General features: G+C 30.1%; 1 protein-coding gene across 1 annotated transcript in view; it reads left to right on the forward strand.

Moving 5' to 3' along the window:
- The window catches only part of LOC124355176 (rho guanine nucleotide exchange factor 2), a 195,317-nt gene extending 183,361 nt beyond the window's left edge, over positions 1–11,956 (forward strand). The window contains 2 exon segments of the mRNA XM_046806178.1: positions 1,184–1,252; positions 1,255–11,956. Coding sequence (XP_046662134.1) covers positions 1,184–1,252; positions 1,255–1,314 — 129 coding nt within the window. The 3' untranslated portion in view covers positions 1,315–11,956.
- Positions 11,957–16,299: the final 4,343 nt, after the last annotated feature.

Consider the following 16,299-nt stretch of genomic DNA (forward strand, 5'->3'; position numbering starts at 1 on the left):
TTGGTAGGTTGCAAGAGCCACAGAGTCAGTATTTCTTTTTTTTAAAGCCCTTTTGATAAAATCCTGTGGAGAAGATTATAAATTTTTGTAAGACCCAACTTTTACTAATTCACCAGAGCTTCGCAGTCATAGACTTTCAACTTTTCCAATTGTAATTTTTCAAGAAATCTTTAGCTAGTATTAAAACCAAATTTGAATTTTGAAGAGATACATTTTTTACTGATCAATTTTCTAATTTATTAAAATTTCTAACATTTCTCATGTTATGAACTTAATCACTTTATTAAAATATCTTAAAATAATCAGCACGATCACCCACCCCCTGAGTGAAGATCATGTTGTTCTATCTCGTAGCTGGCACAGTATCATTGAAACATTGATTTAATTTATTTTATAACCTAACTTTAATTTTAAATTCTAAGTTCCCATATTTTACTAGGACCCCAACATTGTAATTTTGACTTTCGTAGTTTAACCAAATTTATTATAATTAGCTATAAAAGAATAAATTTAAAGAAAATATTCACTTACCATTGTAACGGAAACAAAACCATAGTATCTATTTATTTCTTTAACATAAGTATTCTAGTATATAGTACTTTCAATAATTATAACAAAAATTACAATTTTACATTGTAATCCTATAACTATCTTAATACTATACTGTATTATGATGTTGATAGTGTTGAATCAATTATATTTTGCAAGAGTCCAGAAGATCTCATTTTCAAATCGGAAAAAAATATATAATTTACCTTCAGGACAGTTTTCCCCAAAAGTTTTGTTTTTGTTATTTGGAAATCATGATTTTTGTTTTTGCATGTAACGACTTGACTGGTATGATGAGATACACTTTAGCACAAGCAAGAAAATAAAATAATGTTACAAAAACGCTTTAGTTGGGAAAATGCACTGCTTTATAATTTATTGGCATGTCACAAAGATGCATGTTAATTTTTATTAATGTATTTTATTAAACTCATAACGAAATTTACTCTCTAAGAATGTAAATATGTTAGCTCAGTTTAAAATTTAAGTTTTAAGTGTAAGCAACAATATTAGTGCATTAACTAAATGCAAAATAAGAATCAAAACTTGTGCTTTTTCACTTTAGAGAGTGCTATTTTTATAGTAATGTTAGTGTCTAAAGATTAGCAGTTAATATTGATTCTGTTTGCTGTAGAGCATGGAGGGGCGCACAGGTAACAAGGCTGGACGCACCAACACGTACCCCAAACTGCCGGAGAGATTTCGCGCGTGCGCAGTCCGGACACTCAGCCTCCACCCTCTGAGGAGGAGGTGATATTCTTCTGAACATGAGCTATACTGATGGGCCCCTGTGCAGCCTGCACCCTCTTGTAACACTAAGGCTCTAACATTGGCTGTGTCTAGTTCAGTTACTTGTCTCCCTTTATTGGAGACTGCTCTTGATGTTTGGACCTGTCCTAGTCTAAGATCATTTTACTATTGGAAAGTCTTATACATTTTGGGTTTGCAAAGAAAACATTGTATGATGCTGTAGCAATTTTTAATTACCAGGCAATCATGTTTACACTTTTTTGTGCAAATGTGGTGTATGACTTAGTGGCTAAGTTTGAAGAAATAATATAATGAGATATAATGCCTTCTATATTTTACTCTGTTCTGAATTTATTATTAGCTGTCCTATCCTTGAACAGTAAGTAAATGCTACATAAATGAAAGGCATTTCTTATATGTAAGACCAATAAATCGATTAATTATATAATTTGCATGTATTTATATATTTGAGTAGTACAATTGCAAATATTTGCTTAAACTACCACCGTTTAATCAGATATCTTTTATTAGAAAACACTATATTAGATCTCAAAAAGATATTTTAAATAACTACAAAATCATGTGTAAGGCAATCTTTTTGGAAAATTGTCATAAAATGTAAAATGTGTCCTGGGGAAAGTTTCAGTGAGTAAATCTCTCAATACATTCACAATTTTTATTGTTATTTGTTACGTCAAAGTTCCAAAGAAATAGTTTACTCTGTATAATGATACTAAGTATATCATTTAAAGAAATCAATACTATCTGAGATTTCAGTAGAGAATCAAGCTATCTTAATGATGCTTGCACATTTTTTATCAAACAACCCACAATTGATGTGTCCATCCTTTACAAATTGTAGCTCTTTTATATCCACTACTTGTATTTAGTGATATACAATAAGGTTTGGGATGTGACTGATGATTTAACATTCAATGAGTATCTCGTATATTTGCATGCAATAAGAGCTGGTGGCCATACGGTCTAAAGCATCAGATTTTAAGTCTGGATTATATTATCTCACCATAGATTTAATCTGGTCTAGATCAGAACACATTTTATTGGTACTCCCCTTTGCTTGCAGTATTTCTCATTTACTTTGCTTGCTAAGTTCTCCATATAGATTCTGTAATCATTGGGTAGTGGGTTGGGAAATGCTGAACATAGGAAAGGCCAATTCCTATAAACAATAATAATTTTGTTACATATCCTGTGTGAGATAAGTGAGCTGAATGAACATCGCAAGGTAATGCACAGGTGATGGTGCTAAAGTTCAGTGAAGCTATTATACACACAGCGCTCAAATATCAATCCAAAGAGAGGTTTAAAATAAAATAACTTTTGGCCCATAGCCAATTTTAAATAAGAAGCGAATTTTTGAGCGGTTTTTAGTGGATTATTAATGTCTTCATTTGCAGGTGCAAAGTTTTAATATACCTGCATTTATTAAGTTAATTTGTAAAAATAATTTATTAAACATGATTGAACAACAATGTTCTTCTTATTCAAAATTGGATATTGTTCAAAAGTTACTCATATCCTTAAAGACTAAATAAAAAAATAACTACAGAATTAAATATTTAGGCAACATTAAGTAACAAAAATGTTGCCACAAAATGATGTCACAACAGCCACTAAGTTGTATATCAATACATGACATTTGCTTTCACCAAACTTTATTACAGAGGCATAAAACATTATTTATGAATTAAACTTAATATTGATAAATAAAAATTAGTTTTAAATATTTGCATAAAGAACATTTACATATTTTGAACTTTGCAAAAACTATATTATACAGACTTAGTTTTTGGTAGGCCTGCTGTTTCTTTCTATTTGGAGTTGATATCTTTAGAGTTTAATCAATATTCTTAAATTTACAGTAGCATATTATTAATCCAAATTACTATAGTCGTTCATGTTACTTAGAGTTTCAAAAGTGATTGATATTTTCCTTGATGTTGTATTGTAATTTATGGCAATATTAGTTTAGTATAAAAAATTGTACTGCTGGAAATGTCAGTATTTACCCCGTTCTTGTGGGTTTACTATTTTTCACTACAAATTTGATTACTTATATTATACTTATCAAGTAGTAATGCAAGTTAAGCATATATCATGTATAAATTATTTACAAGTGCACCTATTAAATTATTTAATAGGTTGCCTATATTTTTAACTGTAATTATATATTGTGTATGTTAAAAATCAGTTTTAAGTATCCCATTAACACATATTTATACTGCAGGTTTTTGCTACTTATATTGCTATTATTAATTACTTAGTATTAACTTTCCATTTTCCCATCAGAAAACTTGTAAAGTCCAGCCTGCTTTGGACCATAAGCAGACTATATTGTTAATATTCTTAACAGATTGGTCAATTGCCCATCATGTTTAGAGTTGTATTGAGTGGAGGAACGTAGAGAAAAATTCAATATGAGTAAAATTTGAAGTTTGAAAATTTATTTTGAAAAATTAATGTAAAATGTACGTCAAGCAAGACCAAGCAAGGCTGAAAAGTGTCTGTTAACAAAGCCATTATGTATTGCTATGCAAAAATAAAAATATAAACGTTTTATAAAGTTCTACTGTAAATTGGCTTGTCAAAATTAGTTTGTTAAAATCAAGTTATAAATAGAAATAATACAGCCACTTCCCTAGCCTTTTTTTATTCCATTGCAAATTTAGTGCTTAAAATTGTTTTAAGCGTAATATTAGTATGACCTGTTAAGTTTATACGTAACTGATAGTGAACTATAAAGTAAATAATATCCAACATATAGTGGCAGATGTAACTTATGAAATACAGTGGACAGTAAAAAAGCATTGCTATAATCTAAAATTAACATGGTGGATCAGGCACTTTGATCTCTGAATTTCAACACAGAACACAATCACAATCTTTCAGTTACCTGTCTATTCTGTAGAATATACACATCATGTACATAATTAGAGTATGTAAGTAAAATAAACAAATGGTATTGTAAAAGTTGTAAACGAGACTCAAAAATTTTGCCTCTCAACTGGTTAGTGTACAATAAGAAAAAAGGAGAAGAAGTTTTATCATTAAAACCTTTTTGGATATAAGCTGGAGCATGTTTATGAAGTTATAGATAAGGAAATCGCCACAAACATACATTTCACTAAATTTATAAGTTATCCTTACCATAATATGATTTAAAAATGAACTTTTATCAGTCTACTTTAAAATGGTATAAGTATAAATTTGAATCAAGCGTCATTTGGTTTAGAATTAATAACTGAGCTGAAACAAACCCTCAAAAACATGATGGACGTGTGCGCTGTCTGAAACAATCAAACCGTAATGGACTGATGGGTATGTGGAGAGTTGAATAAAATTTGCTATTGATTCCTTTAATAATGGGTTGAACATTAAATTGTTTTCATTATTAAAAGATTAAGAAAATTAAGTTATGTTTGTAAGAATCAGATGAACTGATATATTTTAATAATACGACTATACCTTTCATCTGGACTGACTGAAACTCAAAGTATAGTTTAGTTGGGAGTCAGGGACAATCATTTTCTGTAAGTTGTACTCCTTAGAGATTCTAGACCACTCATCCGTAACTGTGTTCTCTGTAGACTAGTTTTGTCATCTGCTGAATTTCAGCAGCGGACATTGATATTTATGTGTTATTGTAGTTTTGTAAATGGATATGATGATAACACTCACGGGCGTAGTTAGTAACCCAGTGTTCTATGTTGTTATTGTTGGACAGGCTGCACAAGGGCCGCGTTACTCTGTTGTTAGTGTTGCCTGTTACTTGTTGTTACAACAGAATGTTACTTCGCCCCCATCATCGTTGTTACTGTCCCTCATCTTGTTGAAATGTTGAATCTTTATTTCAGTTTTGTACAATACTTTACTTTCTTTCCCGATCTTTACCTCGATTACATTCACTGTGTCATTGTAGACTTCTAGGAGACTTTTCACACTGGCTTTATTGTGATTTACAACTCGGTGGATGAGATTGAGTTAAAAATTTACTTCTCAACAAATAATGTACGTAAACTTTTATCAGTTCAGATTCAGAACCATTCTACTAGCCATTTCCAAACAGTCGGTATTGTATTTAGAGAACTGAACATCGAATAGCAAAAATAGTTTAGAAAGTATTTTATAAATCTTTTACCATATTCAGTATTGACTAGAATGAGTGGATAATACTCCCATTGATTCCGTTAGACTACTATAAAATAGATCCCAATAAAGCCAAGGTCTGCCCCAATACTGATAACAATAAGACAATAAGTGTGGCTCCACAGGGAGATTGGATAAAGGTACAAATCTTCCCTCATTTCTCCCCCTCAATGTATCTAACTTGTAAGTAGTATCATTATTGTCTAGTTTTAAGATTGTCTTGTAAATAACGACTTAATATTCTCATTCCATGTTACTATTTTTATGGTATTTAAATTTTATTATTATCGCTCTTGAATATTTATATAATAGTTTTAAATAATTATAAGGTGTGTAATTGTAAAGAAAAGTATTCTGTACTCTGATTATTTATTTAATAGGTTTTTTAATTCTGTAATTTTTGTTATTTTATAATGTTTAAGGTGTACTGATGTTTTTATTCAAACTTGTCTCAACCAATCGAGTCATCTTTGTTGAAATATTACAATATAGACATAGTGGAATATTACTGAAGATCAAAACATATATAGGTACATGAATTAACCCATGTATCTGCTATATTTTAAAACCCCTATTAGTAATATAAATTGATAACATTTTTGGATGAAACATGTTACCAAAAAATACATTTTTATGAATATAAAAAGCTGTACATGCATAGATGTGTTTTCTTATACATTGATTCTTCAGAAAAATTTATAAAAATCAACAATTATTCGAAATATTTATTTTTAATGTGAGTTAAAGGTTTATTACCATTTAAAAAATTATAATGTGTCTTATATTTGTTCCATCAATTTCAGAAATCACAAATGCAATTAAAATAAATATACTTGTGTAAAGTAAATAAACATTCTATGTTAATATAAATTCATGACAAAACAAGATGGTAGACCATTTGAAATAATTACCAATAAAAGGACATATTTATTTGCCCAACATCCCTTCACTACTCTTTTTTCATTTACTGTGTAAATCATGGTAAAAAAGATTGTACAATTACATTTTAAAAATATAAAAATTTTATATCTATTTAAAAAGAGTTATTGCACATCAATTTTCAAAATGTTTTAATTATTAAAACGTGTTTTAAGTCTATCAACCTTAGAAAACATTTAAAAAAAGAACTAATGAAATAATTTCCACACTCAACATTTTCAAAGTCAGACATTGTGAGTTGTTGGATGCTTGAATATAAAGTATTCCTTCTTCTATTTACAAAACGACTTAGTAGAACTGGTTTAAGGTATTCATTGCTCTCAATCCGTATTTTCAACAAAGAAGACTGATTGACGAAAGACCAAGTTTTTAGTATTTTAGGCAGTATTATTGTATGAAGACAATATCTGTGTGAGCAGTGCTGTGTTGTCTTCGCAGTGTTGCACTAGTTGCTGCATCAATCAAGTAATGGTATTGACCTGCTTCTATTCTTATGTATTTATTTCTATACTTTTGCATTTATTGTATTGCTTGTAAGTTATTTTTAGGTCATAACTTACTATTATTTAGTGAACAATAATCGCAAATCATTTTACTGTGATAAAGAATACTAATTATGCTCTTTCTAATTACTGATTGTTTGATGAAAAATTATGTTATTTTTATAAAGCCAGACACATCTGCTTTGAAATTTGAGAGGAAAGGTCGTAGGCAGATTAAATTTTAAAAATATACAAACAGTCACAAATAATTTTTTCTTTCCTGTTTCAATAAATGTTTTTCTAAAAACTTTTTTACAAATTACAAACAATTTCGTCAAATAAAATTGCTCACTGTGTAGACCAGCCCCTGGACTTATATATATATTTTAGAGTTTATAGATGTCTTAAAACTCAGTTCTCCAAAAAAGTATTTTACATTAAAAAGCCTGGAAAAGATCTGTACACACATGTAATTCTAATGCGAAGATATTCTGAGTACGGGTAATTAGACAACGTTTTGCAAACATGTAGTCTACAGTTTTTACCACACTACTGCAGTTAATGTCATAATATTGATCAACACTCAAACTGGAACATGAATAACTTCAAACTAACAAGATATGGTCCTCTTTGAAAAGATCTGATGAAGGTGGGTTTAAGCTAGACTGATGAATGCAAACTCAGCAATGAGGTAGAAGAACCATCCGAACAGATATGGCTAAACTGTCCTGCTATTTGTAAACCTAAGAAAAAGTTCCTAGGAGCCTATCTCTTGGGCTCAAAGAACATCAGAGAACATTTATCCACAAATATAATTGGTTTTAGCAGAAGCCTCGGATTTGAAAGTCAAAACACAAGTAAGCCAGGTGCAAAGATTGTTTTAGAACTAAATGCAGGCTCTTAGACTGTTTCCCTCATTTACGACAAAAAAAACTTAAATTCACATCTTCTCTGATTTTTTGCCTTGTAAATGCACTGCAAAAACGTTTACAGGGCACTCAATAAATTCCATACTGATACAATAAACATTGGTGGATTCTTCTCTGCAGATTACTATACATACTAGTACAGAAGACTATAATATCCGACACACATAAAACCAGAATTCTCTAAGATCTTAGATTACTGGAGGTATCGTGTTAAAATTACTAAAAGACATAAGACATAAGATATTTATTGCCGTTGATCATATATACAATGAAATAGGCATTGTCAATACACTTTTAGTATAAAACATACTAATATAGAAACAAACTATCATTGAAAACCACAAAACAGATTTAAGAGACTCAAAAACATTTACCTTACAGTTGTAAAATAAATATATAGTTTAAAATTAAAACCCAATGATTTAAAACTGAATATTGACATCCATATTTAAAAACTCGTCAATTGAATAAAATGGATTATCTAAAAGCCACAAATAAAATTTTCTTTTTAAATTACTTATGGGAGTAACATGAGCAATTTCTGGAAGCTTGTTAAAAAATCTTACACAATTTACCATATGGGATGTTCAAAAGAGCGCTTAGGTAAGGCAGTTTAGTATCTTTTAGCTTGCTGGAAATTTTGATTTTTCTCGTAAACAAATTTTAAGTTTTCCTAAAAATTGTCACCAGATATAGATGCACGACATTCTTTTTTTAGAGAAACCAACGTAAAAACAGTTTCTTCTACTTTTAGATTTTCTCCTTCTACAAGATTTTTTCTTTTCTCAGATCCGGATGCGGCTGTGAAGTTTTCATTCATTCTTCAATGTTATATTTATTTTCCAAAATATAAATAGTTGGTTATACATATCCTTAAATATTACTTGAAATTGCCAATGCATATCTCTGTGCATGTCTCTGAATAATTGTCCATTTTTCAGCTACATATAAAAGTTTGGTTTTTTAGTTGATTAAGCATAATCAAAGTGAAAAATTGACATACGTAACAGGAAGAATGGTGTACAGCAATTATTACTGTAAAGCACAGTATAAATTAACAACAGATTTGGATTCAAGTTTTGGCAGGAAAGATGAAGCATACCCGGTTGTCTCAATTTTACGTATAGAGTACGTACTCTCATCGTACATTCACAAGAGATAATGTCAACAAGTCATTTTCAGATTGGTTATTGAACTTGCCAGACCAAAGAATGTTGGATTATCGGGAGTGTACTGTAGTGAGTAGTACAGTGAGTAGTGTATGGAGAAAGTAAAATTCACTGCCCCAAGATAAATTTTCCATCAGCATAATACTGCTGAAATAATGGTATTCCACTTTGAGTGTTGAGTAGTATATTTGCAAATTAATGAATATCAGTTTAACTTAAAAAAATTATAATACAACTGTTGAATACTTGGGTTTAACTTTTTATCATACATAATCTTATCCATCACATAATTTGTTCCTGGTAATTACTTAAAATATTAAAATAATTAAAATGTTAAAATATTACCCTTTCTTTTATTGTAACCAGCGGAAGATCACGAGGACACTCACAACATTAGTGGGTGTAGCGTAAAATGACATGTTTCCATAGCAATGAAAGCTAAATATTGTTCATTGTAAATAATAAAAATAATATTGTTTCTTAACAAAAATTTTGATGTAACATTTTATATTTTACATGAGCCTATATAGTATGTATTTAGTAGTATAGGTATATATCTTTGTTTTTATAATTAAATTAAAAACTAAGTTATTGCAAATTGTGTATTAACATTTTCACTGCTGGTCTACACTAGTGTCTCATCATACACCATGCCGTAAGGCGTTAGCTGCAGTCTCTGTAGTTAAAATAATGTTAGCTTTTATCCAAAAACTACTGTTTTATTTATTTAAAAACTAATTAATTATTATGATTTTTTATAATATAAATAACTTAAAATCTGTAATTTTATTAATTTAAATTAATATGACAAACAAGAATTAAACAACAATATTCTTACATCCCTTATTGATTACCATGTACAAGCTGCCCACGACTTTCTTCCCTGTAAGTTTTGTGAAAACTTTTTTTCAGTTTTTAATGACAAGGTGCTTGCATAATGTAATGTTTATAATCACCAGCAATCATCTTTTAAATACTGAAAACAATCAAAAATATTTCAAAACTGTTTGGAAATAAATTTTAAATTATTACAAGCAACCATATTGTCTTTGAATTCTTTGAAAATAATATCATCTAATGTAGTACAGTGATGCAATGCAATCCACAGGAGCTGTTCATTACAGTTATAACTTTAAAATGAATAGTCTGTTTTGATTGTTAAAAGTAGACTAATTGCGCTGATTGCAATAAACAACTGACATAATACATTCGCTTTACGAGGTGCTTTAAACGTTACAAGACCGTAAACAGTATCTGATTCATAATAACAATGGTGATTACCACATGACCTGACAGTGCTGCTGGTCACCTGTTGGTTAATTAATTCATAATTAAACAGAAATATTCTGAAAAATGATTAGTCTTGTTAAGGTGTGTAAGTGTTTCTATGGAAAGCGTTTTGAGCATGTGTTGTAAGTCAATTACGTAAAATAATAAATTTGGCTCTATTTTTTAATTGTTCTGTAGAGGTGGATGTGAAAACTACAAATCATATTATTATGTAGTTATTGGATAATCTACAGTTATTTCAACGACATAGAGCTTTACTGAAAGAAAATTATATGATTAATTTTTGTTTTCTGTTAAGATATTTAGATAACACACTCAATAAATACGTTTTTAACTTCTGCCATTTTTTAACTAACTTTTCCTATAGAATTACAGCCAAAATTAGTAAAATTGTAGTTTTTTTACAATAAGCTTTATTCCTGTAGTCGTTTCCGCTCAACTTTGTATCCAATGTTGGTGCTCCACTCACTTCAGATACTAATGCCCACATTACTTATTCTTATCTGACAGTCAAGGAGGTAAAATGTAATACTGAAGTTGCTAGTCTTCATCAAGTTCTATAAATTAAATTGTTTTGCGAAGAATTTTTTGAGGTAAATTATTTCATTATTTTTGTTATGCTAAAGAAGTCACCATATAAAATTAGGTATTTTCAACACATGAATGTCCTAGCTCTTTATCTCTAGTTACAATCGGAATCAAAGGTTTAGGTTTGTTAGTCTAGTTTTATTAATATTTGTGTTGCAAACATAAATTTAAATCAAACAAAAAAATAAAAGAACCAGATTGCTGAGGAAAAATGTATTTAAAGGCAAAAATACTAAAAGGCCTACCATGCATGTCTTTCCAATTTTAAGTGTAGCTAAAGAATTGATATTTTTGTATAAATTTAAATCGAGTTTATAGTTGGGGTTGGCAATATAGTTTTAATGTTTTTGTTTTTAAGTGAAGGAATAAAGATCAACAACATTCTTAGATAAAATTAAACTTTAATTTTAAAACTCTATGTGTATAATTAATTTGCATTAGCTTTTAGATGGAGAGTAACATAATAAATGAAGGTATTGAATGGAACTCAGGATTAATCATATTGCTACTTTTTTTAAATCAACAACCGTATTAATGAATGTTTTATTAAGATCCAGTTTTTGAGAAACCATATTCTGTACATTCCTACTAAAGTAGGAATTTATACACAAAAATACATCTTTTTGTATAAATTGTATCTTTTCATAAATATAACATTTTAAACGTAGTTATTATTTTTGTCATGAATAACTTATTATATTATGGGAACTGTGTATTTTTGGTATAGTATATTAGTATACAAAAAATAAAACCATTGTTTTTATTTTGTACTGTGTAACTAAAATGTGAAATCTGTGAACTATTGTAATTGAACCATTATTGTAATTTTGGTAACTTCATTGTTGTTATAGCCTCAATTTCGTAGCGTTTTATCTAAAAAGTTCAATAAGTTTTCCAAAAATCTTGAAATTGTTGTTGATCTACTAAAATATATTGACTGGACAATTTGATACTATAATTAATAACTGTAAAAAATATATGTTAAATTACTTCCTTTACTTTTCTTCCTAGAACATATTCTTAAGGTTGCCTTACCTCCTATTCTGTAAGTATTACTCCATAAAACAGTGAAATAAAGAATCTTACAGTGTTTTATGTTTGTCACTTCATTGCCTTGGATAACCTTACATAAACGAGGCAGTAGTACTCAAAAGAAACCAGAATAGCAATGCTGAAACGGCAAAACATGTATATAATTATCCTCCCAGGTGTATATAGTGCAGCTCATTGGCAGTTCAGTGCCGATCGTGTATCACCCTGTCTTGTTCGGTTTACTTCCTGTTTGGTAAAAATGCTGCTCAAATAGTTTTAATACTGAAAACATCTTATAATGATGTCTCTGTGGGAAAAGAACTGAAGTGTACAACTGGTTTTCTTGTTTTATAAATAGCCAGATATTGGTTGGTGACAAACAGGACTGGAATTAACAATTGGCACCCGTAGCTTAACAGAAATTAACCCCCAATCCTTTTTTCAACCAATTTTACATTAGGCTCTAGCAGTCACATGTGTTCTAGAGTGAACACCTGTTTAGTTTTGTTTACCTACATGATAGGTTTATTGGAGATATTGAGGAAATGTCACACAGATATGATGCAGCGTCTTTCCACCCCTTGTGTTATCCCAGCTTATCTCATTTTTTAATGCCAGTATGCAAAAGTTACTAAATTTCAAGAGTATTAGAATTTTATATAAGGAGGATAAATTGGAGAGTAATTTTATATATCAGGTTTATTTTTAAATATAATATTTATACTATTAAAAATATAAGTATAAATGAAAATTTTATATTGCTATTTTAAATTTATGAACGAGTTACTTCACATTAACGATTAGTTCATGTTTTAAGTTGAGTTTGAAATATCTCTTAGGCATCCACAGTTTGCTTGAAGATTAAAGATTAAATTAACACGTCTTTAGACCATATGATATATTGTAGTGTATTACATATAATAAAATTATGTAGTACATAACAAATTAAGTAATTTTAGTAATATATTTATTTATATAAACGTTAAACTCTAAGAAGTAAAAAAAATTTATAGAGCCTTATTTTTTTTATTTTGCAAATGTATTAATCACATCATTGTATTGAATGTTTGGACCTCAATTTGATAACATCCCACATGTGTGCCCCAGTACAGACTCATATGCGGACTCAGTAAAAATGAACAAGGAAGATGAACTGACTGTACAAAGACCAAACATTTTTTTAGAAGTCCCATTAGACAATCTCGGCTTCAGTATTGGTAAACCACAACAAAAATTGGCATCGTTTCGCTACGAATAAAGTGAGTGAATTGTCACTGTTATGCAAGGAATTAAATCCTGATGTTTTTGTCGTTTCAGAGCAAAGTTTTAACATTAGTTCAATTTCTCAGTTTAAAATAAACCATTATCAATTGGCAAACTCTTTTCATCGCAATCTCTTCAAAGCGGGAGGTGTGGCCATTTTTGTAAAAAATTATTTAAAGTTCAAGCCTTTTAAAGCAAACTGTAGTTTTGACTTGGATTTTGAAATTAGTGGCGTGTTTTCCTAAAATCCTCTGAAAAAATAAACTAAAAATGAGAGACACCTGAGAAAGATAAAAACAACAGAAAATCTTAACATTTCTGGAAATATTGTAGAAGACTCCATCAAAGTATCTTACTATTTCTTAGGCTGATCTCTTCATCTCGTATAAAAATGACCTACCACAGTATGTTAAGCTTTTAAACCACACCGTTATATATGCTGACGATTTGTTTTTGTTAACAGTGCACAAGTCTGTGGAAAATCTTGAAGTAAATTTGTTTAGATCTGTAAACCTTAGCATTGAATACTGCCAGAATAGACTTGGTCTTCAATGAATCAAAGACTACCCAAGTTATCTTTTTGAAACAGGAAACAAGAAGTATCAGCTTTGCCTGACTTTCAGGCAGTAAGAGTGACAAGACATCTCGAGATTGGCCCGTATGGTAACAGACCACTTTCAACCTTTTTTTAGCCAACATGGCATGGCCTAGTCATAATCATATATGAGTAATAAATTTTACATGTCTTTTACAACAGCTTTCCCTCTTGCATAAATAGCTAAGAAAAGTTTAAATGCTGATGTTCATAATTTATCGTAACAGAAATGAAAAGCAAACGTGACTTTCCACTACACATTAAGTTTCTTGTCAATAAACTTCTGTACATGAGTACAAAATTGTTTTTAATACAACTATTACTATGTTTTATCGCAATCTTAACGAAAACACGGTCAATTTTGGACATTGATTCGATGAAAGCGCCAATAAGGGAAGGGGATGATTCAGATTTAACCTTTGTACTGATCGCGAGAGAAAAGAAGAGACCTGGATTCTGGCCTATCTGAAATTTACAGGCGCTACTACTAGTATGTTGCCGCGCCTTGTTTCGTAATTCCATTATTGTTTCACTGTTCCATTGCTATGATAAACAATTCGCAGGGTTGGCTGTGGGGCGAAGCGCCTGAAATTACCGTGCGGCAACACACTAGTACACAGCTGTGCGGCGGCACGGGCCAGGTCTCTTCTTTTCTCTCGCCACCAGTAATGCCCTTATGTCAATTTTTCTATCTGCAAAATGTATATTCAAAGACGAAATGTAAGGTAAATAAAAATGCCCGACAATGCTCAATATATTTCTTTCTTGGTCTTTGGATGCAATACTGTTCTTGGAAACTCTCTCTTTATTATAAACAAGAAAAAAATTTGAGTGGTAAGTCAATGTTAAAGAGTTGTTGGAACAATTAGATTTCAATTAATGCACTTTCACATTGTACCCACCCTAGCTAACTGGAAATGAATGTGCTTTTCCAACCAAATGGTTCAATGTTTAAGATTACAATACATTACAAACACATAACAGCAATTGCTATGTAACGTAAAAAGTGTTAATAAGTTTTAAAAAAACTGTGTCTCTGAGTATCAGAAACGCAGTTTCTATAAATTAAATTAAACATGAATAAATATAGCTATTTGGACCAATCATGCTGGATAACTCAGCAACAAGAACTAAAAATCGTAAATAATGAATAACCACATGAATTTATTTTAATCGCTGATTAGTACTGTAGTTAGGACTATGCAGGGCTGTCCACAGGGCAGCGTCCTTTTTCCTCTCCTGTGGAACCTAGTTGTGGACAACCTGAGCTAATATCTTTGAACAGTAGCGGTGTCTTTACACAGAGATACGCAGATGATACTGTGATTCTTGTGAGAGGTAAGTTCAATACAAAAGTCACAGAACTGACCAATACTGCTCTAAACGTGGTAGGAAACTGGTGTGATGGGGTGGGCCTTAGATTCAAGATTCAAGATTCAAGATATTTTATTGTCATTAAGCACAATACATATTATGCAATAGACAAAGTCAACATATTATATAGCCTACTTCAATCTAATCTTTAATCTAGGCACAGTTATAGGACAAAATACAGTATTGCCAGCTAGAACTAAATAACAATAATATAAATGTGAATAAAAACAATAAAATTACAATTAAATAATTTAAAAATCTATACAATATGTGCTAACAATCCTAATCTTAAATTAACAATGGATTAAAAACTTAATGAGCTAATATCACAGGCTAGGTAATCTTCAACAGTGTAAAAAGCTTTATTTTTCAGCCACTTTGCAATGGTAACTTTAAAATTATTAAGTGTAACATTCCATGCTTTCTCTGGTAATTTATTAAATAATTTTATAGGTACTGAAAAATATCTGGCTGTTTTTGGTCTTTTCGAGTCTGACTGGGGGTAGATCGAGTAAATACTTTTTTCTTGTGCAGTGTGTATGAACATCTTGTCTATTTATGAAACTATTCAAATTTTCTTTTACATCAAGTAATGAGCAGTAGATGTATAAACTTGGCAAGGTCATAATTTGAAGTTCTTTGAAAAAAGGTGAACAAGATTCTTGTTTAGAAACATTTTTTAAAATCCTAATAGCTTTTTTTTGCCATAAAAATATTTTTTTGGCACTGGAACTGTTTCCCCAAAGAGTCACACCATACCTCAAGTGTGAGTGGAAAAATGCATAATAAGCAGTTATCAACATCTCCTGAGTAACAGTATTCCTTAGTTTACATAATAGGTATATAACTCTAGATAGTTTAGTACATAAATAATTAACATGATGTTGCCAGCTTAATTTACTATCTAGGATAACACCCAATAACTTAACAGAATCATTACTGTATTTAGTATTATTGTGTAGAGATAATGTTAAATATTCAGTTTTATTATGATTCACTGCCAACCCATTTGCTTTAAACCATTCTAGAGCTAATTTAAATGAACGTTCTTGATCAGATTTTAAGATTTGTGAGTCTTTATTACAGTTTAAAAGAGTAGTATCATCCGCGTACAAAACAGAATTACAAGGTAGGCTAGATGAAAAATCATTGATTGCAACAATAAACAGAAA

Source organism: Homalodisca vitripennis, chromosome 2 (genome assembly GCF_021130785.1).
Source record: "Homalodisca vitripennis isolate AUS2020 chromosome 2, UT_GWSS_2.1, whole genome shotgun sequence".
In the NCBI taxonomy this organism is placed as follows: Eukaryota; Metazoa; Arthropoda; class Insecta; order Hemiptera; family Cicadellidae; genus Homalodisca; species Homalodisca vitripennis.